The sequence below is a fragment of the Centroberyx affinis genome, unplaced genomic scaffold (genome assembly GCF_046629955.1).
Source record: "Centroberyx affinis isolate AG114_WGS23_722 - 3 ecotype Tasmania unplaced genomic scaffold, CSIRO-AGI_Caff_v1 ptg000814l_1, whole genome shotgun sequence".
Taxonomy (NCBI): domain Eukaryota; kingdom Metazoa; phylum Chordata; class Actinopteri; order Beryciformes; family Berycidae; genus Centroberyx; species Centroberyx affinis.
Window position 1 is genome coordinate 242,537 of NW_027279416.1, and position 21,738 is coordinate 264,274.

The 21,738-nt window shown below is 42.4% G+C and overlaps 1 protein-coding gene across 1 annotated transcript; it reads right to left on the reverse strand.

Moving 5' to 3' along the window:
• Positions 1 to 884: 884 nt before the first annotated feature.
• Positions 885 to 21,224, reverse strand: c2cd2l (c2cd2 like). Its single transcript, XM_071520646.1, has 15 exons — positions 20,959 to 21,224; positions 20,196 to 20,648; positions 10,529 to 10,624; positions 9,788 to 9,907; positions 8,772 to 8,882; positions 8,074 to 8,187; positions 7,792 to 7,891; positions 7,573 to 7,705; positions 6,995 to 7,059; positions 6,573 to 6,694; positions 5,746 to 5,917; positions 5,525 to 5,617; positions 4,662 to 4,795; positions 3,898 to 4,111; positions 885 to 3,255 (listed from the first exon to the last, which is right to left on the reverse strand). Exons 2-15 carry the CDS (start codon positions 20,562 to 20,564, stop codon positions 3,005 to 3,007), a joined length of 2,094 nt encoding a protein of 697 aa, XP_071376747.1. The 5' UTR covers positions 20,565 to 20,648; positions 20,959 to 21,224; the 3' UTR covers positions 885 to 3,004.
• Between the last annotated feature and the right edge of the window lie 514 nt (positions 21,225 to 21,738).

Sequence of the window (21,738 nt, forward strand, 5' to 3'; positions counted from 1 at the left end):
CAGCCTTTCAGGTAGACAGAGACATGTAACACTGAACCTATCAAATACCTGACTATTTCACTACCAGCTGTAAAATCTGTACTAATTAATCTCCATCATGGATCTCAGCAGCACTGCTGCAGATGGGAAGGCAAGCAATCTTTTCTGGCTGTGAGGATTCTACTACTGCAAGCAGCTTGCCTATCTGATTTGTTTACCTTTTAAACTGACCTCTTTAATGATAAGTTGCTAAAGTTAATAATAATGCTTCATGGTTAATAATGATGCTTGTTTCCCCCAAGAACTTGAATTTAAATTCTAGTCAGGTTTTAGCTGCATAGCCCTTAACACAGTCTCAAGGGCTTCACAATGGCCAAATGATAAATAAAAACAATAAAAGAAAAGAACACCTCCCAACCTTAGACCATGAATGAGAGAAAAAAAAACTCCCACAAAAACCTCAGCAGGAAAAAAAAGGGATGGGCTTCACAGAGAGGGATCCCCCTCCCCCTGGTCAGGCTGCAGGGTGCCAAGAGTAGGCAGAAAAAGATGAAATACTGGTGATGAAATGGAACACAAACAAAATTTGTTTGTCTATCTTTATCCTTAAAGTCTATCCTTGTTTCATGATTCAATTTAGTAGTGTGCTGCTCACTCACGGGCAGATATGTGATTTATAGTTTTTAGGTTATATTCCAGACAATGTTAGGCTTATTTGAAGCTGATTTAGAGTGCTTCTATCTAAAAGGCAGATGTGTGCTCTTATAGAAAGCAAAAATATTAATCTAGGGTAACATCCCTGCCATGCTGCTCACTGAATGGTCACAACTCAGAATGATGCTACCTTCCAAAAAAAAGTATCCAAAATAACCACAATGCAGTCGAGTCCAGACTGAGCGAGGCTTCAAAAATAATTTATTTGCAATAAATTAAACATTTTAAATATCACAAGAATTTAAACCATACATAAGTTACCTCTTAAATTATGTTGCTGTTTTCTGTTTCACATTCAGGCCATATTCTATATGCCTCTAGACAATGGAGTGACTTTGTTCATTTCTTCAACATTTTAAATTGGTTGCAATTTTGTCAAGTAAAGCACAAGTCCTGGGGAAAGCCTTTCCTTTTACCAGTGTAATCCCTTTTAATAACTATATTTTATTATGATACAAAATAAATCTTAAAATGAAATACAAATCATTTAATTAATTTGGTTGATTTGAAATATACTTGGTACACACAGTGAAAGATCTTTCACTTTTCTCTTACAAAACACAGATGCCAGAGTTAAGTCTCTTATGTACATTTTTACATATTGATTCTAATTGTTTGCCTTTGAAGGATACAGCATGCCCCTGATTAGAATCTTAGTTTCAGTATCGTATCAAAAGGACCATACTGACATTATTAAGTTTTTCCCCCGTATATTTCTGGTTGCTAGTAGACACTTTATATCGAGCCCTGAGAACTTCAGCTCCACCTTGTCGTAAACTTGAATTGAAATCAAACCTGTAGCTCCTAATGCCTCCCAAGAGCATCTAAAACATGTTCCAGAGACTTCATTTGTCCCGTCTAAACTGCAACATTGTAACAATGTTGTCACTGTGATTTGTGTGAGATTTGTTTCTGGAATAAAAATTTAACAAATGTGAAAATGCTCCCAAATGTTGACATAGGATGGGTTTTGCTTTTTTCAGCCTATATGATGTGTGTGACCTTGCCTCCGACCCATGCAAGCCATTTCTTCTGTAAGCACAATATGCAAACATGCTGTACAATAATGACAATAAAAGTTTTTGCAATGATGAAATATGAATGCGTGCATTAACTGAAGACTCTATGGTGTGTTTTAAATGCACTTCTGAATTAACTGGAGTCTACAGGAGCCACAAGGAAAGCAGGACCTGATAATTAAACTTAAATCGCACAAAGTTTCACTGACGGTTTATTCACTGACAGAGTATACTGTCAAATTCTGAAAGGCTTTAACTCATTGCCCTGCTAGAAGAGTCTGCTAGAGATCCTGTATAGTATGCAATGCATTCTCTTTTACAGTCTGCTTTAATTTATTTATTTACAAGTCTGCCCAGTCCTGTCCTTAAAGAGAGGGCTCTAATTTAAAGGCTGGTTAAGGTTTAAGCAGAGGCAATTTGAGAATTAATTGCATTTATGAGCTAAAATTCCAGTAATATTCCAATGAAGGTCCCTTTATGATATGAAAAATAAAATAAAAACAGGCATTCTTTGCCTGTTTCAGCTTCTTATATAAGTTACATTTATGAACACATTATAAAAGCAATGTATAAGCAAATCTCAATGAACATTTGAATAAACATTACAACTAAATTAAGACCGGTTGATTTTTGTTCACTTACTATTTGTTTAAAATTACCTTTGCAGGGAAAAAACACACACAGCAATGTCTCTACTATATAATGCAACTACCATGACTCATTTTTTGGGTAAAATAGCACTTGTTTTTTTTAAGTAAGAGCAATAAATAATAAATTACCTCTATGCAACACAAGATGTTTACATGTGGTGTAAAAAAAACCCCCTTCAAAGTCCAAAGTGCAACCAATAGTATCATACTGGCATTTTATATCATTAAATAATTTAAGAGCAATTCCACTGAAAAGGGTCACCATCACACATCGCCTCTCTACTGACCTCTTGTGTTCAGACAGAACACGACATTTCACTGTAATCATTATTCCCTTTTCCTCTCCACCAAGCAGCACATTTCTCCTCGATAACAAACAGGTTTGATAAGCACATTTCCTCTTCAGGAGTGTGATTCAGCATGACTCCTCTCCTCTCCTGAAGGTGCAACTCTTTCTATCCAGAGGAAGGCCCTCCCAGAGGTTTCCTTTAAGAGACGGAGGTGACCACCCACCTGGGGTGTACAGCCCGTCACAAAATGGATTCTTGCCAAGGTTGTTCTTCTGACAATAATAATAGAGGTGAGCGGGCCATGCCTCGTCGACCAGTTAAGGTGACCCGTCTCCGACCCTCGCCATCACAGTCAGTTGTCCAGTGTGCTCGCTCCTCCGTTGGTAGCGGTGGCTTTGCCTTTGGACTTGCCCGACGAACGGAAGGAGAAGCGCTTGATGAGACGCCGGGAGAAGCTGCCAGATTTCTTCCGGCCGCTGGTTGCAGCAGCGACACAGTTATTACCCAGGTTGGAGATGTCTTCGTGGGATTGGCTGAAGCTGGGGTCTTTCTCTCGATGTCGTCTGCGGAACAACAGCTTTGTCCCGCTCTGCAGAAAGCCCACTGGAGGAAGCAGAGAAGTTACAACATTATTATGTTTTAGCGCCAATCCATAATTGCAGTACAGCAAACCCTGCTGAAATACTTTCACTCCAGTACTACTTTTTTTAAATCAATTCCATGGCATAGTTCCCTTATCAAATCGACTGACTAAGCTCTTTGTTACATGGACTGACAGTCTATTACTGCTAAATTTAAGTTTTGCATGTGTCGTAAGGCTATAAAAGGTTTGTTTGCATTGGTAAAAATGTGTAAAAACTGAAATAAAACAGGTCTGTAATTTTAATTGTGGTGGATTGATGGATAATCCAAAACCAAGACTGCAATTAACAGAACACATCATTGAAGGATGCTTTTATCTGAAACACCTTACACTGCCAGAGCATTACATGTTTAGCTTTGCTGGCCACAGTGGAAATCGAAGCTACCCCTGGTGGTTTTAGTGCCGTGTTCTTCACACTGAATTATACAAGAACACATGGCATACTATTTTTGCCATTGGGTACAAAATATTCAAGATATTCACCAAATATATTTGGTGAAATTAAAAGATGCTGTGGCTCTTTCCATGTTTTGGGACCAGTATTAAAGCTGACTTCACCACTGGTGCAGAAGTGAGTTCTGGCAGGGCAAAGGCCACGATACCTTTATGGTCCTTGAGGCTCCGGGTTTCCAAGGCACCGGTGGAGCCAGTGTCTGATTCCACGTCGTCCACAGAGGGACGCTCGGACACATCGGAGGGTGTGGTCTCGTCCGGGTCCTGGTGATGCCCCGCCCCGTAGTGGTTGCCATGCATGGCTGCATCCATGGCTGCAGCGTAGCCCATTGATAATGCACAGTCATCCTCTGAGAGCGGAACCTGATGAGCGTGATACTGGACATCATCAAGTCATGTCTGAGTCAGAATGATTAGCAACGTTAACTGAGGAATATTTTATCAGAGGCAGACTGACAGCAGAGAGCTACTGGGTAATAACAGGAGAGATAAGATAAACACTTCAAGTAAAGACTAGTAAAAAAATTTTATTATGTTATAATATTCAATGGAAAACATAAAAAATATATCGATTTTTAATATGTAGTTTATTCTCAGTGTCTAAATAATGAGACTTGTACATTCCAGTGAATGCTATGTCAAGTTTAAAGTACAGCCTCTTGCATGCAATACATTTCTATGGGCTTTCAGACACAAATCAGGCGATAAGACCAAGTCATGCTGCTGTAATGTGGCCCACTGTCAGTAGGGGCTGTGACTGTGGGAACAGAAAAAATAACTTCATCAGGATCCATGTCACTGCGTAGTGCATTGCTTAGTGAAGAACAGCTCGTTACTTGTGTTATTTTTGTTTTACCAATGATGCCAGTAATTCTGAAGGCCCCTGCATTTGACACCACATGTATGCTCTGACCTTTGACACCCCCGAGATGATGAGTGTGCTCCTTTTAGTAGGCGTCTTCCTCGCTACTTTGCAGGCCGACTCTGTCAGCTGCCGAATGGCAGTTTCTGCAACAGGGTCCAAGCCGTTAGAGAGAGGGCCGTCCTCTGAGCAACACAAACACAAACATGTAAATAAGCATTATACTGGCAAACTGCAATATACAGTCTCAAAACTTTACGCAGCCTTGACCTCATTTTGCTGCACCACAAAGCAATTTGAAAATTCATTGTTTTTGTCTGAACGTACACAAAGTACTCCATTCTGAAAAGAAGATTGTAGAAAATGATGTGAAGGTGTATAATCAAGGTAAAATAAAAAGTCAAATATATGAAAGTATACACGCTTTTGTTTCATTATGGCACTAAACAGTGTCATATTTGTTACTCAGACTTTGTATTTAGGTTTGAGTAACGAGATTTCAATAATATTTTCAATTCAAAATAGTTTTAATAGTTTAGCTGATATGAGCTTCCGACAATACTTCTCAGTGGGATTTTAAGGTTTCGAATGGACACTAATCCACGAATTAGTGATGGCATCAGAATCCAGTTCCTGAATTTTATAAGAAAAATAAATGATCACCCTCCCACAACTATATGTGAAAATACAGCTTGTAGGTAGCTTGTAATTGCAGTTTCCTTGTATAATCCTGTTATGGAAGTCAATGAGCTCATTGGACAGGAGAACCTGCACTCAAAGTGCACCCTGCGCACTGTGAAGTGCATTCCTCTCATCTCGTGTTACACAGCTGCTTGGTGATTGTCCTATTTTGCATCTGTTATGCAAAATAGAAGGTTTGGCCGTGGAAACCGCATGTTCAGTCCAGAACTCACTGCTAGGATTGGGGCTGGTGCTGCCATCAGACAGGATGGTGGGTTTCTTCTCAGTCACCTCCACTTTGGATGGGGAACGCATGGGGGAATCACCTGAAAGTCACCATCACTATCAGTGTCATTTCATGTCATCGGTACTGTTATCACTGCAGCTTTCTCTTATCTTTTCTTTATTGCAAACTTGCCCTGTGGCACTACAATCATGTAAACCGCAAACTCACCTGGATTGCGGTCTAGCTTGGGTCGGGACTGGATGGTAGTGACAGTGGTGACAATGGTTCCGTCTGGCATGATGGTTCGGTCCACGTCTACCTTCTTAGTGGGTGTGAGTGAGGAACGGAGTGGCATAGCATTGTGGCTGCTGCGAGGCTCCTCTGACTCCATGTACAGCAACTGGAGGAGTCAAAAAACACAATTAACACTGGTCTTTGCATGTCCAGTTACTGTATGTTGTAACCTATGCTTTTCATTTGACAACTGACAAAGTGTATTTTGGGGGTGGGCACAAAAAACGTGTTTTTAAACTGAGATTGTACCTGCTGGGAAAATCCATTCTAAATGACTAACCCCTGTGGGTATAACAGGTTACAGCAGGGGGTGCAGGAGAAGTAGAGCTTGGGATCTTTCTTGCACTCCCTGCAGGTTATTTGTCTGTTTTGTTAGAGCGCAATAGGGAATGTAGTGCCAATTTGACATGTTGGCTTGCGGGGATAGTAGATGTTTATGCTGTTTTTGGAAATCAGAGAAAATAAATATGCAGATTGCAAGAAGGAAATAAGGCAACAAGCTGGCAGCTGAAAAGGCTAGAAGTGGATCTAAAATAAACGGCCATTATGCTTGGCTATAGAGTCTTTTCAATCTTGTATGTTAATGGACTACGTATCGACCATTTCCCAACCCTCCCTCCCTCTTTGTTGTGCATGTTTGTGTCACTCCAGCTCCATTGATGCTGGATAAAAAAAACTGAAATGTAAAATAAGAGAAACCTGCAACTTGAAAGTATGAGAATGACATTAAAATCTGTTTCCACATCTGAACTGTCACTCACCTCGAGGGTGACAGTAGCGTTTGGTGCCAAGCCATGGCCTGGACTGACTGACAGTATGTGTTGTCCGGTAGGAACTTTATGTGGGAGGTCCAAGGTTATGGAGGCGTGGCCAGGCAAGAGTTCTACCAGAAAAAAACATTTGACCTTAGTCATGAAACAGCACACTAACACATTTCTACAGACAGCATGAACACATTTGTCATACATGTTTTGTTCATTTGATAAATTATAGTTATTGCCCATAATGTGAGCATCTTTTGACAGTTTACACATCCCAAAACACTAGCTAACAAGGGCCAGTAAAGTGAGCATACTAACTGTGTTTTGGGCATATTTGATTTTGCTTCACCAGTCTAAAAGATTCTGCTGATTAAGTTTCTGAGCAGCAGCCAGTAGTAAATTACTATTGAGCGGTGCCTTACGTTCCCTCTTGCTGTTCCGCTCCAGAAGTCTTATTCTCAGCTCTTTGGTTTCTGGACCCAGGTCCCTTCAACACACAGGAGACAGCTGTGTTAGACTATAAATACATACATAATAACAAATTGCTTAATACTAAGTTATGTTAAATTGTGGTAATTGTTAATGATCCATTAACAGTAAAATGGAGACAAGACTTTGTGGAAATTGTGACAGTAGTTATGGTGATTTCCCAGGAGTAGAGGCAAATTTTCTGCTTCATAGCTGTTAGCCCTTCTGTAAAATAAGCCTGTCCTGCATGTAAAAGCTCAAATCAAACTTTGTCTTTCCACAAAGTCACACTCATCATTACAGTTAGTGCAGCAGCTCCAGAGAGTGTTGCTTCATGATATTATGAATATGAAATTTGCTTCTTTGGCATAGGTATTCATGCTCACAAATATTGATTAAACTATCCAAGATCATAGGAGTAACTCATGCAAATTTTGTTTTAGTGTGGCTTTCTCCTTTAATGTAGGCATGAGTGTAAGCATTCATGACACATCACATCAAAGGCAATTTGATACTGCAGACGCCATCTTACAGAGTGACGTCTTCGTTCCATTCCAGCGAGGCGGCAGGGCTGCTGGGCACGGACAAGAAGTGGGTTCTCCTCTCTGTGGAGGGTTGGTCCAGGCTCAGGACGCAGCACAGCTCCCCTGGTCTGGACCACTGACCTGCAGACATGCAGTGACACGGTGACACCTTGGCAATCAGTGGGAAACCGAGCGGATACGATCTGAAGCTGAGGGAAAAAACTGACCTTTATGGCAGGTTGCCTTGAGCTGCCGAAGCAGTAGTCGTCGTACAAGGACACTCTGGGACACGGGGTTCAACCCCACTGACAGATACTCCATGGGGACCTGGGAGCATGCAGAGGAGAGGACACAGAGCTCAAAGGCCAAATCACTTTGGGATAGGATCTATCATCCAGCATCCAGTCATAGCGATGCATTCTTTTTAGAAACTAGTTACGAAATTGTATTGCTGAAAGTTAGTGGAAAATCCCCCCAGAGCAAAACATTTTGATGTGAATGTTTCTCACCGCTGGACTGGATACACAGGTCTTGAGGTTGAGGACCATGGCTGGCTGAGTGCTGAACAGAGTGTCCTCTATCAGTCCCTTAATCATGCCTAGGTCTGCCTCGCCCTCGCCGCCCTGGGGAGGACAAGAGGAAACCGATGACTCTTCAGTAAGAAAACAATATGCATCAATGGCGGGATTGCCATAAAAATGAACTGTACAGCTGGGGACTCATTTACAAATGTTGTGTATGCACAAATCGGGGGATTAAAGATCCGAACTTTCCACACAAAATTGCAACTCTGATGGCAAGCAGTGGCAGCAAATAAAGTAAAATGTTCTAGTGACCTTTCAATCAATACTTTATGTCCCATATCAAATTACATAGATTTCTAATAATAATATCCCAGCGTAACATACAGCCCTTTACCATTTATGGCTAATGTGGGAGTTAATGTGGGGGGAGGTGAGGCTTTTTCACATGTGCAAAATTACAAGTTGATTGGGATCTATAAAAAGGATAACTTGCGTGACAGAAAGCGTAAGCACAGTTTTATAAATCAGATTATTTTTTGGCTGTATGCACTTTTTCTCTTTTGTAGGGTTAGGGTTAGGGTTAGGGTTCTTCTCATGAGGAAACTATGCACAGTTTTACAAATGAGGACCCTGGTGACTACATGAGGTGGTCATATGATATTAGTGGTAACAGTAGCAGACACCTGTCTCTGCAGCCTGCGTGGCGACACGTTCAGGGTGAATGACGGCTGCTTGGACAGGGTCCAGGACACCAGCAGTCCCTCGTCCTCCACCTCCTCCAGACACACTACCAGCTGTTGGAGGCAGACAGGGGGTAGGAAAGCACATTAGACACAGAGATGGAAAGTGGGTCAAAACACATGTGCAGCAGTTCTATTATGACACATTAACACATGGACACATGGATGGAAAGGTGCTATGTGCAGCATTTTAACATCCATAAATCTTTACCACATTAATTAGTATAATTGCTGTTAACAAATGAGACCATAGCCGAGAAGATTGGCAGCCTCTACCGGCTTCAACACTGCATTTTACATTGTGTGACATCGGGTCAGATTTTGCAGGAATTCTGTTTGATTTACTGGGCCAAACAGGAAGAGGGCCACTGTTTTACCAGCGCAAACAGAGCGAAAGCTTTCAGAGTTTCTTGCGATGTTAGATGCTGGAATGAGTGAAAGGCTGATGGAAAAATCACTTCCAGCGTCTTTATGTTAAGTGAAAGAGAAAACAAACAGATGCAGAGCAACATCTGGAGGAGGAAGGACAAGTAGCAACATCCTCTTTACGACAAGAAGCAACTGGGTTTATGGGGAAATGTGATCTCAATTTTAAGAAACACTTGCACTAATAATACCACTGGCATGAGATAGAGGCTGCCAATCATCTTGACCATTGTCTCTATTTATGGTAATTATACCAAGGTATTGCATTTAATTTGACAATAATATGTTCACATTTAAAAATGCACCTTGCAAATGTAGCACCTTTAAAGATTATAATGGGTTGATCTACATGAAATTGGGACAGAGAATCAATGTTCCTACACGTGATGTAATGGCAGAACCAGTCCATTCACTTTACATGTACATTTACATATTTGAATAACAATGCAAATGAAGCCCTGGCATTCTCGCTGGTTTGAGAAGCATGCCCTCAAATGTGCAAATTGCAAAATCCAGATGGTGTGCTATTGTACCTGTGTCACCATAGGCTCTATAGTGACCTGGTAGGTGTCCATGGAAACGGCAGCTGGTGACTGCTGGGTGACCGTCACTGGAAATGTCACCGTGTCCACCCAACATTTACAGTGTAAAACCTGGAAAATGAGAAAAGGTTGTCCAAGAATGACATTGGAATGGGAAATATCCATTAATGCATGGAGATGCAGAGACATTTACCCATTACTAAAATCAAAGGGAATGCACCAGAAGAAACTACAATACATCTGTTCTTCCCTCTGTCTGAAGTTGAGTATCTATATACACACACACACACACACACAAAATTACACCAGTATCAAGGCCATCATATCACAGCCAGCCTTAATTATTTATTTAATTTTTAATAGTTTTATGAATTGCTAGTATAGCACTAGTGTTTTGCTTGGCCTGATACCATTTGTTTTTTGCACAATTATCTCTTGGACTGCAAACTTGTGCATGAAAGAGAAAGTACTGTGAGAGCAACACAGACCTGCTCCAAGATAAAAGTAGAGTCTGCAATGGTCAACTTTGTTGAAATCATCATAGTTTGGACATGATCACTGCTGTAGCAGAAAGTTTACTGGCTAGCTGGGTTTTGAAGATGTTTTCGTTATAAGTTATTAATATGGGTTTTTTTTACAGGTATAATGAAGTTGACAAAAATAAGGAAGGGGCAATGCTTGAGAGATTACAAAGACTATTTATATATATCAATTTAAAGTGACTTTACTTACCATACAATGTGCTGATTGGTCAGTGCATGTCACACTATGTATTGCAGAAGAAGCAGTTAGCTGGAGACTGCTGTCAAAAGTGATCTGGATGGAGCTCTGAGAAAGACAGAAGAGAACAAATGTCCTAAATCTTACATAAGACAACATCAACCGAAAGGGGAGAGACACTTGGGAATGACATGAAAGATGTTGTACTGCGGTGATATGATTTTAGTAGAACTGGCCAAGCAGTTAGTCATATTCCTTAAGGATCTCTAGCCAATTAGCTGATGAAACTTGCCGCTGTCTCATTCTCTAAAATGGAAATTAACTAGGGAGTTTCGTGAATTTTAAGCATATTTCTTCAGGAGAATATGCTGTTCAGAAGTCTAAGAACTCTATCCATTCATTATGGCTTGGAGTGATCTTCCACATTATGTAATGATTTAGTAAAGAAACAGCTTTTTGCACATAAACCCATTTCCCTGCCACAGCAACCTCAACTAGATTGATAAAGAGAAGCCCATAAGGTGCCACAAAAGTCTAACATTACGTGTAGGGATGTGAAGAGACTGTGGCCCACAACCCACACATTATTGAATTTAGTATGACATGGCAAAGAAAAACTGTGACTTTAGCACAGACAGCATTGTGGTTGTGTGCACTCATGACAAATGCCTGGAGGATTTGGCAAAAACATGCAACATATGCTCGACCAAAGGGCGGTACTGAGTACATTCAAGTTAAAATGGGTCCTTGCAATGGGTGTAGAAGTTGTGGATTCACATTGATTTTACTGCTACTCCGGCTCCCAACAGCATCCATCATCAATTCTGTATCAGTCGAGGCAGAATGCTTAGGCACACTAACAGGAGGGCAGCAGGTTGTGTATGTGTGTCGGACTTGGAAGACACCAGGACATAGTATCTCAGTCAGGCAAGCTTTGCCGGAACAGTGGAAACACCGGTGGACTACGCGGTTCACTATCACTCTGTACCCGTGCCAGAGAATTAGTAGATCTGTTTCACTGGATAGCTTTAACTGGCTGGGGAAATGCGAGTGAGAGAAAACAAATCCCCCATTGTCCGGGCATATGTTCCTCTAGGTCTAAGTCCAATCTCTATGGGGGCGGGGCCGAGGTGGTAGGGTGATATAACAAAGTGTGTGTGTCTGGTGTGTGTGTGTGTGTGTGTGTGTGTGTGTTTGTGCGTGCATGCTTGAGTGGAGCACGTAGTGAGTGTTCTAGCCAGAAGGGCAGGAAGCCAAGCACAATGCTGCAAGCTTACGCAGGAACCCTGGACCAACACTGCAGTCACATGACCACACCGTACGACCTACTGTGTTTACTTCGGTTTAGATGGCCTTCTCGAACTGCTCAGTCACCCAACCAGCCATCACTGCCACAGTGCAGGAACAAATATGATGTGATGTATTTTAGATAGTGTGGTTTTAGCAGAACCCGTTATTCATAGGGCTATAATTGTGCATGACTGGCAGATTTGAATTGACATATTTCATGTCTTAGACACCAGAGTACCACTTATGCATCTTTGCAATAAGGCTAATTAGTATCAGAGCAATTTTGTGACCAAATCCCCTGAATGTCAATTTTCTTGGGTTCCCAACATTCTAGAAAAACAGCATTACAATTTGCAGAGCTGAATACTCATAAGCCCCCAAAAAACAGGAATCAGAGCTCAGCTTATGACACTATGTCACTTTAGACAGTACAGGCAAAATGACCAATTACAGCACAGATTTGTGTGTTGCTAATCTGTGATTAAAACAAACTGACAGAACTTGATGTACATGTTTCGCCAGGAAAACAGCCTCTAACACAGTAGCACAGGCTTGGCAAGATGCGTCAATCAAAATCTTACATGCCTTAGAGAAGGTTAAGTCATCAAAACTTCAGCCGTTGTTGTTTTTCAAAGACAGGAGGTTGCTAATATAATTTTCTGTTAAGCATCAGTTTTTGGGCTGGGCTGTAGGCACAGCACCATGCATTGCCCTGGGGGTTAACATACTGCCAGTTTTTCAGTTTTGGAGCATGCATGCTTAGATGTGTGGCCAGAACAGCCCAGCCATCACTGGAGACAACTAGCCTTGTTTTCTACATTTTTAGGTCTGTATCATGTCCCTGAAATAATTTATGGTCGGAAAACATTAAATCATATTTTTTACTAAATAGAGTCCTTACGGTATAGGCTAGGATACATTAATTTCTCAGCCTGCTCATCTGTCTGTATTAATAAAACTGGCCCCAGGTTTATGGTTTACAACTGCTTCCAATGAAAGTTTAACCTAGACATGTTGCATCCATTGGCTTCTTAGCCACCGACTATCTGGTGCATTGTGGTGTTGTGCATCCACCTGGCCCAGGCTATAGGCTATGGCTCATTCTGTCATGGAGAGGGCAACGCTAACAGTCTAACCACGGATTTGTCCTTGTGAACCACCGCTGTTCAATTGAGTGTATATGCAGGGGGTATTTCTGGAGAGAGACGGGTCCTGAGGACATCCATGGTGTCACTTCAGGTTTGTCAGCATCACCCCTTTGGGTCCGGCTGGCTTAAAGCCTCTGAAGGGCATGTGGGTCAACCAGAAATACGCCTCGCCTCTAGCTTTTGTTGACCCTCATCCTCCTTTCCTACCCTTTCTTAGCAGCATGTCATCTCTGAGGTTCAGGCTGCAACGGTGTTAAAAAAAAAAAGCCAACAGTAAACGGGCGCCAACATACAAGCGAGCTTCTGCAATTTTGAGAACACTATAAAAACACCCAGTATCCATGTTTTGGTGGTGGAAAGGATAACATTTGAGTCTACATTTCAGTAAGATGAACACGCAAGTTGTTGCAACTGTGGGAAGTGACTATGTCCCCATTCTATTATTCTATTCTATTTTCCATCGTAAAAATCATACTGGTTGGTAAGCGAAAGTGGCTGGTGAATTTGTATTCATCAGCCACTGTGAGTGATGGAAGTAAAGGTTTGCTTCCTGCCCTATCATAGATAATGAGCACTGACTGTTAATGTCCCCCGTCCTTAAAAGAGGGAATCTACTCGAGCATAATCGCAGGGCATTTATCGTCTACCAACAGCTGAGTCAGAGGCGGAAGGAGTGAATTGTGGCCTTGAGCTAATCACCAGGCTCTTTGTAATTGCAGATCTTGGATGGACAGGGTGCCTTCTTCCCTCCAGATGCACACTGGTGCGCCCCACAATGCCTCTCCCACCACCCACTCAACCCAGTGACGACGGTCTGACATCATGTGCCGGAAGCACATGCAGGCCGATAGGGTTCTTGTTTTTTGACACAGCCGGAGTTTCCTAGTCTAGATAGATAGGCCAGCCAGTCTAGTCCTTCAAGCCTCCTCCACACACTAATCCAGCTCGAGTCATCTGAACAGGCTCATATCAAGTCCTTTTGCCAAGGCAAGATTATATCCAGGGGCTTCCTCAGTAATACTTCCGCAGACAGACATTTCCTCTGGATAAACAAATGAGTAATGAAAGAAGCTGCATCACACGTCAGTCACAGATAACACCGCGGATTTCCAAATCCTGTCCTGAGGTGCGGAGGGGAGACCACAAAGACAGAATTGCTGCAGCGGTTAGTTAGTTATGCTGCTGTGTAATTTCTCAGTTTAGCCTGCTCATGTTTAAGAGGAACCACGCAGAGTCAAACACATTCATCTGGAGACGTACACAGATGAATCAGATAATGAAAGCTGTGCCCAGTATTAGAAGTAAGCAACGTATGGTGCCATGCCATGCTTAACTGTATTGTAAGAAAGTGCTTGTTTGTGCATTGGGGAGAGCGGTGGGTAAATCGATAGAGGTGATTTGTTTTGCACTGACATATACAGTATGTGTGAATGCAGCAAGAGGACGTCCTTCTGTTGACATAACGATAACCAGCTGTGATGAAGCCTCACGCCAAATCCCTGGATTACAGAGACAGAGGGAGAGGGAGAGGCAGAATCTTCTTAGCGACCCTATAAATCATCATCATTAAACTAGAGGTAGACTTGACACGTTCTCCAACCTTGCGGTGAAGAACACAGCTGCAGCACGAGTCCAGTGCTCAGCCCCGCATCTCCCCACCCTGGGGTGGTACTTCCCACCTCTAACCCCTCTCTTAACAATGCTGATGAATGTGGTGCTTCTACCACAAACACTCAGCAAGACACTCCAGGTCCCTCACCATCTATACCAGCCGAGTCATCTGATTATAATTTCCTGTGGAGTGTATTTTACAGAGACAGACAACCAAATCTCTTGGGGAGAGGCGGGGTGGGGTACTGCCACTAACACCTTGTCACTTCGTATCAGCACTGTGTTTGTCGAGCCAGTACACAAGCACTAGGCTGAAAATCCCATGCAGCAGCGATGCCCTGAACTGGCTCAACAGCACATTAGCATGCACAGTTTTCTTCCGTCATCTTTATCTATCCACTCCAACCTTCCTGCCAGGATTCAGCCCCCTGAATCCCTCTTTATTTGTTAGTCTTGTCTCGCTGACTGTGCCAATGGTTTTGAATATTCACTGCAGTTCAGGGGTCTGGATCAGGTTTCCTCCAAGGAGGCAGTGTTGTGCTACAGGCACACAGCGTTCTGACTGGACTCACAATTAGTGGGATGGGCTGTTGACTAGTAAGCTAGCAATGCCTTTGGCCTGTGTTTACATGGAACTACTTGAGTATAGGAGTGCCCCTGCATTACGTCACTCTTTGCTGCAGTGAGTAGTCAGGAAAGATATTAGGCTGAAGAGAATATCTCCAAAGACAGTCAAGCCAGACTTCTGAATCATGTAATTCAAAACTACAGCCATGCTTAACAAGTGAAAATGATCATGCACACAAAACACAAAAACAAAAATGAATGATTAAGCCCCCCCACCAGCCAGCCACCACCACAAATAACCTCAATAACCTTTTGGAAACACTTAATTGTACGAGCTGAGCAGCCTTCACTCAATCAGCACATGCAGTACATCCAATAACATACTGAGTAACACTTATGAAATCTTAATATAAAAAAAAATACTCATCATTAAATTAAGTATACTACAGCTAAAGCAAATGCTAATAGGTACAGAATAAAATTATAAGTCACCAACTACAGAGCTACACAACATCTTTTTAATGCTTAATAGATCTATAAAATGAAAGGACCTTCAAGTGCTGCTTGACTTTTGATAATTTCACTTTCTACCTAAAGGCAAATACCACCAAGATGAGAGGCGTTTATAAGAAAAGAATCGGCCTTCCTGAGATTCCTATTGAACAACTCAATGTTGAACCGTCACATTACTGTGAAAAGCTAAACATAGCTTTTCACAGTATTCTGCCCCCACTTGGTGGAATTCAATGACATTTGGTATGCATGAAGAGAATAGAAGTCCTGAAAGGAATATCAAGCTTCTTAGTGATCTTAAGATCAACTCAATCTTATAAGCCATTATGTGATAGGCCACACTTACAGGCTGCACCGACATGCATCAATTGAAACTGAACGTCATATGTTATCTAATAGTTGACCCTGAACTGGAGGGCCTACCAAATTCAAAGATATTAACTTATAGCAGTTATAAGGCCCCATACATTCAAATCTAAAATGTCATAGTGTTCATTTGTCTGATTGACGATGAACATGTTTATGATGATTTCATGGAGGATACAGGTGGATATGTGAAACTTTCACGTATACTGGACTCATGATGTTGGAATTATGAGCCCTTTGAATTTCCACTGAAGCCAATGCACAACACTATCTAGTATGATGCAAAGTTTCAAGTCTCTATCATGTTGAATCTTATAGGAATTTGAATAACAGCAGAAGGAGAAATATCAAAATCAAAAACAAAGCCCCTATGGGACTTGAGCTGGGCCAGCAGAAAAACAGATTTGTTGAACCATATTTATGACTTCCAAACTACAAAATATGGGCTCATTCATCTTGGCTTTATCTGGATAAATTTCATCATAATTATTTAAAAAGATCTGTCAGCATCGCCCTTAAATGCCAGAGCGGTACTTGGGGTTAATGCCATAAAGGATTCACGTGTTAATCCCTACATGATGACACCGATGCCTTATCGTCACGGTGCTGTGTTCCTCCAGGGGAGCTCGTGTTTTGCCTGATGCAGAAACATAATCATGATATGCGAGGCAGAGTAGAATGTGAGTCTTCGGGACCATAGTTTGGGCTGTTGCTAAAGTGTCCGTTTCCTAAGTGGCCGCAGCAACATGCCTGGCAGGTGGCAGGTGCTTATGCGAGAGGCAAAGAATGCGATGTGCCACCTAATACTTGCCATACTGCCACAACCCCTCCAGCAGGTTTTTCCAGTCAGGATGGGGGGGGTGAGAAAGACGTAACACAAGGCAAACCAAATCACAACTAAAAGAAATCGTGCTAAACAATAGAGGTGTGTGGACAGTACGTGTTAACTGGTTATTAAAAGTTATGGCATTACACCGAATGCTAGACACAATGGTAATATAGGGTCAACAATGTTTAGATTTACATTTTAGGCATTTGGCTGAGGCTAAATGGGGCTGTTGCAGGGATCAAGCATGTGACCTTTCAGTTACAGGACGGTCTCTTCAACCACTAGGCTACACTGGATCTTGCATTATGTCCTGTAGGTGTTTCTACTGGATAAGCCACAATCGTGAAGTATAATGTGAGTGTAATGTTCTGACTTTTAATAACAAATTGACAATTGATTTGCATATGCCCCGACTGCATCTGAAATCACAGAGAGCCCTGCGTGCAGACACAGTGACCCTCAGATATCCTGTTGTGATGAGGCAGCTCGACAAACCTTGGCTCACGCTGCCGGTTCACAAATTAAACACCACATGGATAAACAGCTTGTTTCTGTCTCCTCCACCACTGACGCATTCACCCAGTCTGGAGATAGAACTTTAAAAAAAGCATTATATACTGTATATCATCACTGTGAAATCCTTGTGAAATCCTTGTATCTCCAAAATGTAAACTTTTCAGGAACAAAGAAAAACAGCCTTGTCTTTAGCCTGACCCCCTTGTATTTTTGAGTTCTAATGGGGTTTTGAAAGGGTTTCATAAGCCCAAGGGCCACAGAGTTATGATAGATCAACCCACAAGAAAACCATTAGACAACCATTCAAGTGAAGTTAAAACATGAAAATCACCAAAATAGCTCAGAGGTTTTCAGATAACAGCAATACATATGGCTGTTCCTGAAAAATATGAATAGCCACCTTTTTTTTTTTTTTTAAAAGACACAATCCCGTAAAAGCACCCCATCTCATTTCCTAACATCGCTCATGCATTTAGCACTTACTACTTCCACAAAGCTATTTAGAGTTCACTAACCAACTCTATCCCCAACAGAGTGTCTCTGCTATGAGCAGTCGAACGGCTTCCAGCTTTGCAAGTTTTTATGTTTTTGTTTTGTTTTGTTTTATTGAGGAGACTAGCAATACTTTTTCAAGCACATGGTATTGTTTAAGAAATATACAGATAGTGTGTTGTCCTCTGGAAAAGCCACTTATCATTCATATCACTCATTCAGCAGGATCTTAACTCTGTTAGCTATAGTATTTTTTTTTTGTATAGTTATAGTTTATAGTTTACCACTCACTCCAGCGTAAGTGCTCTTGATAACAAAGAGCAAGGGTTACAACGGATTGACTAATCATTATTGTAAGCTAACCTTTAAGCATAGCACACTCCCATCTGCCATAATTTCTCAGAGTCTACCTTAGGCAGTTCCACAGAATCAAACTGAGCCGTTCCACTGAGGCTCTTATTACAGCACAAAACCAAGGCTGCTGAACACTTCAAGGAAAACGACTATAATGAGAGCTCAACGGGCTCAATGCAGCGTACCAAAAAGAACATGACATCCAGAGGAAACAGATCATTGGGAAAGAAATAAATCAGTATCAAAGATCAGTGCTTTCAAGTTTTTAACAACCCACACTCTGCAAAGCTCTGAAAGCTCCTCTTATCCTGGTCTGTCCTCCTATTACTGTCAACTACTAGCTATCATCTGTGTTTGGACTTCCATGTATTGTTGTCTTAGGATATATGACTGCTTGTCCTCTTCATATCTGATGAAGGTCGTAAAGAACGTCACAAAGACTGTCTTAAATCTTTATTTTTATTGCAAGTGTTTTTTTACCTCCACCAAATCAGTTGGACAGAGGTTATGCTTTCACCCCTGTCTGTCTGTCTGTCGGTTTGCCAGCAAGATATCTCAAAACGTTACAAAGAAATTTGGCTGACTTGTGTTAGACAGATCGCCTTTTGCCCATGGAAAAGTTGATTAAATTTTGGTGGTGATCCGGATCTGGGATTTCCGCCATTATTCCGCCATTGTTCGTCGTTCATGCGCAGGTGGGAAAATTCAGACATCCGGGTCTTCCAAGTCGGCTGCTAAAGATTGCACTCACATGCTATTTTGTCGGAAAACAAACGATAAACAAACATAAACCGTTACGGAGGCCGCTGCTTTATGGAGTGTCTTCTAGTATTACAAGTGTTCTGTTCTGTGTTTAGGTCGATGTATTGGGCCTCAGTGCAAAGAGCAGGTTGCCTAACAAAAACGCACCATTAATTGCATCGTTTGCCTACGCACCAAGCACATTCTTTTCAAAACCTACTTGCAACATCTGGGATGCGGCATCAATGAATGAATATCTAATCTCCAATGTCGTCACTTGAACTCCTCAGGTGAGGTTTTTAAATCAGAACCAAGCGCTGTTTGTTATCTGCGTTCACCCTGTGGATTGATCTGACCCCTTTAAACTCTCTGCCAACTCAATATACACACACACACACTCTTTCTCAGTGGGGGGGGTAGAGGATCCATCCCTCTTCCAGCGCTCATAGGAAACATCTGACTGTGTGGCTGACTTTGATACACACAGATCAAAAGTAGCATTTAAAAGGAGCAAAACCTTCAGAAGCTGTCTATATGCCTCCAACTCACAGTGGATTACCAACTGTCTGGGATACTGACAGCATGGAAGAGAAGATACGCACTGAATCCAAAGATGGTTTATGGGTGAAACATTCTGGCACAGGCTAAACCAGACACCATGTTTTACACAATGTGATGAACTCTGCTGCAATAGTGACGGCTGACACAAGTCAAGGACATACGTTGCAAGACACTTGATGCAATCATTCTTCTGTCTTCAGCAATGACAGCCATTTTGCCATTTCCCGATGCAGCTGAACCACATGCTTTTTTCCCCACAGGCTTGAGCATCGGTCTATTTTTATGAAATGTGGGTGTTCACACTGTGGCTGGGCTGATTGGTCTTGCCTCTCCGCTCTTATGTGCATTGATTCAGAGCTGTTACGCAAGGCCCTGCCCCATCCTCTTCCCGATTAGTGACACTCCAACTCCCACACCTCCACTCAGCAGCCTACCTGCCTACACACACACACTTCCAGCGCACATGGGCGCAGGCCAAACCAACTGTATCAGCCTGCGCTAAACTATTTATGTCTCTTCTTAGTGAGGTAACCTTAGGTGTACTCACCTAAACACTGGCATCATCCGAGTACAGTGGATATCTAATGTCTGTTTATTCAGCTCTCTCTGATTGCCGCTGCCTCCAACACTGCATTCTCATGTAGTGCTTCTAGCATTATGTAAATGACTTAAGGAAGTCAAATTAACTTACCCCATGCCTACAAGCTTGCTCATTCAGAGCACGGACCCAAGCTCTCTGCCAGTGCTCCCTGAAGGACTTGAAGGAGAAGAGAGAGGTCAACAGGCCTTTAACCCCCGCCTCAGAGGCCGGCCCTCCGTCACGGCCAGAGCGGAGCTTTAGCAGGAAGCCCCACACGCCTCCTGCCTGGGTCTGGTGGGACCGGGTGAGGGGGAGCCGCCGGGCCGTTTCTGTTTCTGCCCCGTCCTGCCTGGCTCTCTTCTTGGCTCTCCAGAGACGCAGCACGGTCAGCGAGTACTGGAGCAGCCATGCCAGCACGATGAGCAGGGAAGCCAGGAAGAGCCCCACCAGACACAGCCAGCCCAAGTCCTGCAGCTCCATCACGGTCTCCTCGGGCCTCTCATATCATCACAGCCAGGCGGAAAGATCAGGACTGTCAGTCTGAGCAGGTCAGCCCCTGTACGCCTGTGAGTGGCAGCAGAAAACTGACAGTCAGTACCTTGGTGCGTGGCTTACTTACAGGCTATAACTGAGGAATATCCCAGAATACCCAGGGAAACACTGGCATGGTGGATGTGACTGCCTTATACTCTAGTTTGCCTATTTTAGGTCACGTTAAAACACCGCATGTGTGCATGAAGCAGAATCCAGTGCGCTTAGAAATTGCGTTACGTAGATGACTGAAAAATGAATCATGCATTATCGAAGAGGACGATCAAGTGCAGGTTGACAGAGTAAACATGACGTTGCCAATCAATTTTACAGAACAACCTACCGCTTTAACTTGAATGGTCCGAGCAGCAAACGATAGTGAAAGCATCGAAGGCGAGAAATGGGTAACATGAAGCTGGCTTCATGGCGATATGCAGCGCTGTGTCAACAACAAACTAAACGTGTTTCTCCCATCTCAGAGCCATCAGCGATGTTCCGATCGATTCCTCTGCGCGCACAACTGCTGTCATTTATCGATTCATTAAAGAGCCTGCACTCGCTTCATGCATTATCAGCTACAGTAGGTTGGAAATCTCCGCTGATCGTAACCTGCCTACCCCTCTCTACGGTACCTTTGCTCTGACAAAGAACAGCAGTGGCCTACAGATGGCGCACATGGTATTATATTAGCTGGTCGTCCATAGAAACGGAGGGGAAGGACGCGACTGGAAAAAAAGCAATACGGTAAAAAGGGAAGTGGAAGGCGGACGGAGAATCTCCACAACGAGATGCGTTGGCCTTCAAAATAAAAGCGCGAAAGTTAAGAAGTGTGAAATATCGATCAATTTATTTGTAGCCTATTTAATCATTGGGACATAGCCCCAGGGATAATATTGAAATTCACATCATATCAGAACTTTCCCTGTATTTGGACAATGAAAACGATATTTTTGTTTTGAGAAATAAATGCAAATCCAATAAAACGCCAACTGGCTAACTATTGTTAATAAAAGACATATTTCCCCCTGCACAATAGACACATGTGTTACCAGGTGCAAACATTAGTTAACGTTAATCATCATCTTGCCATGTCGACAGAACGCGGCTTAATTGTAGTCACATT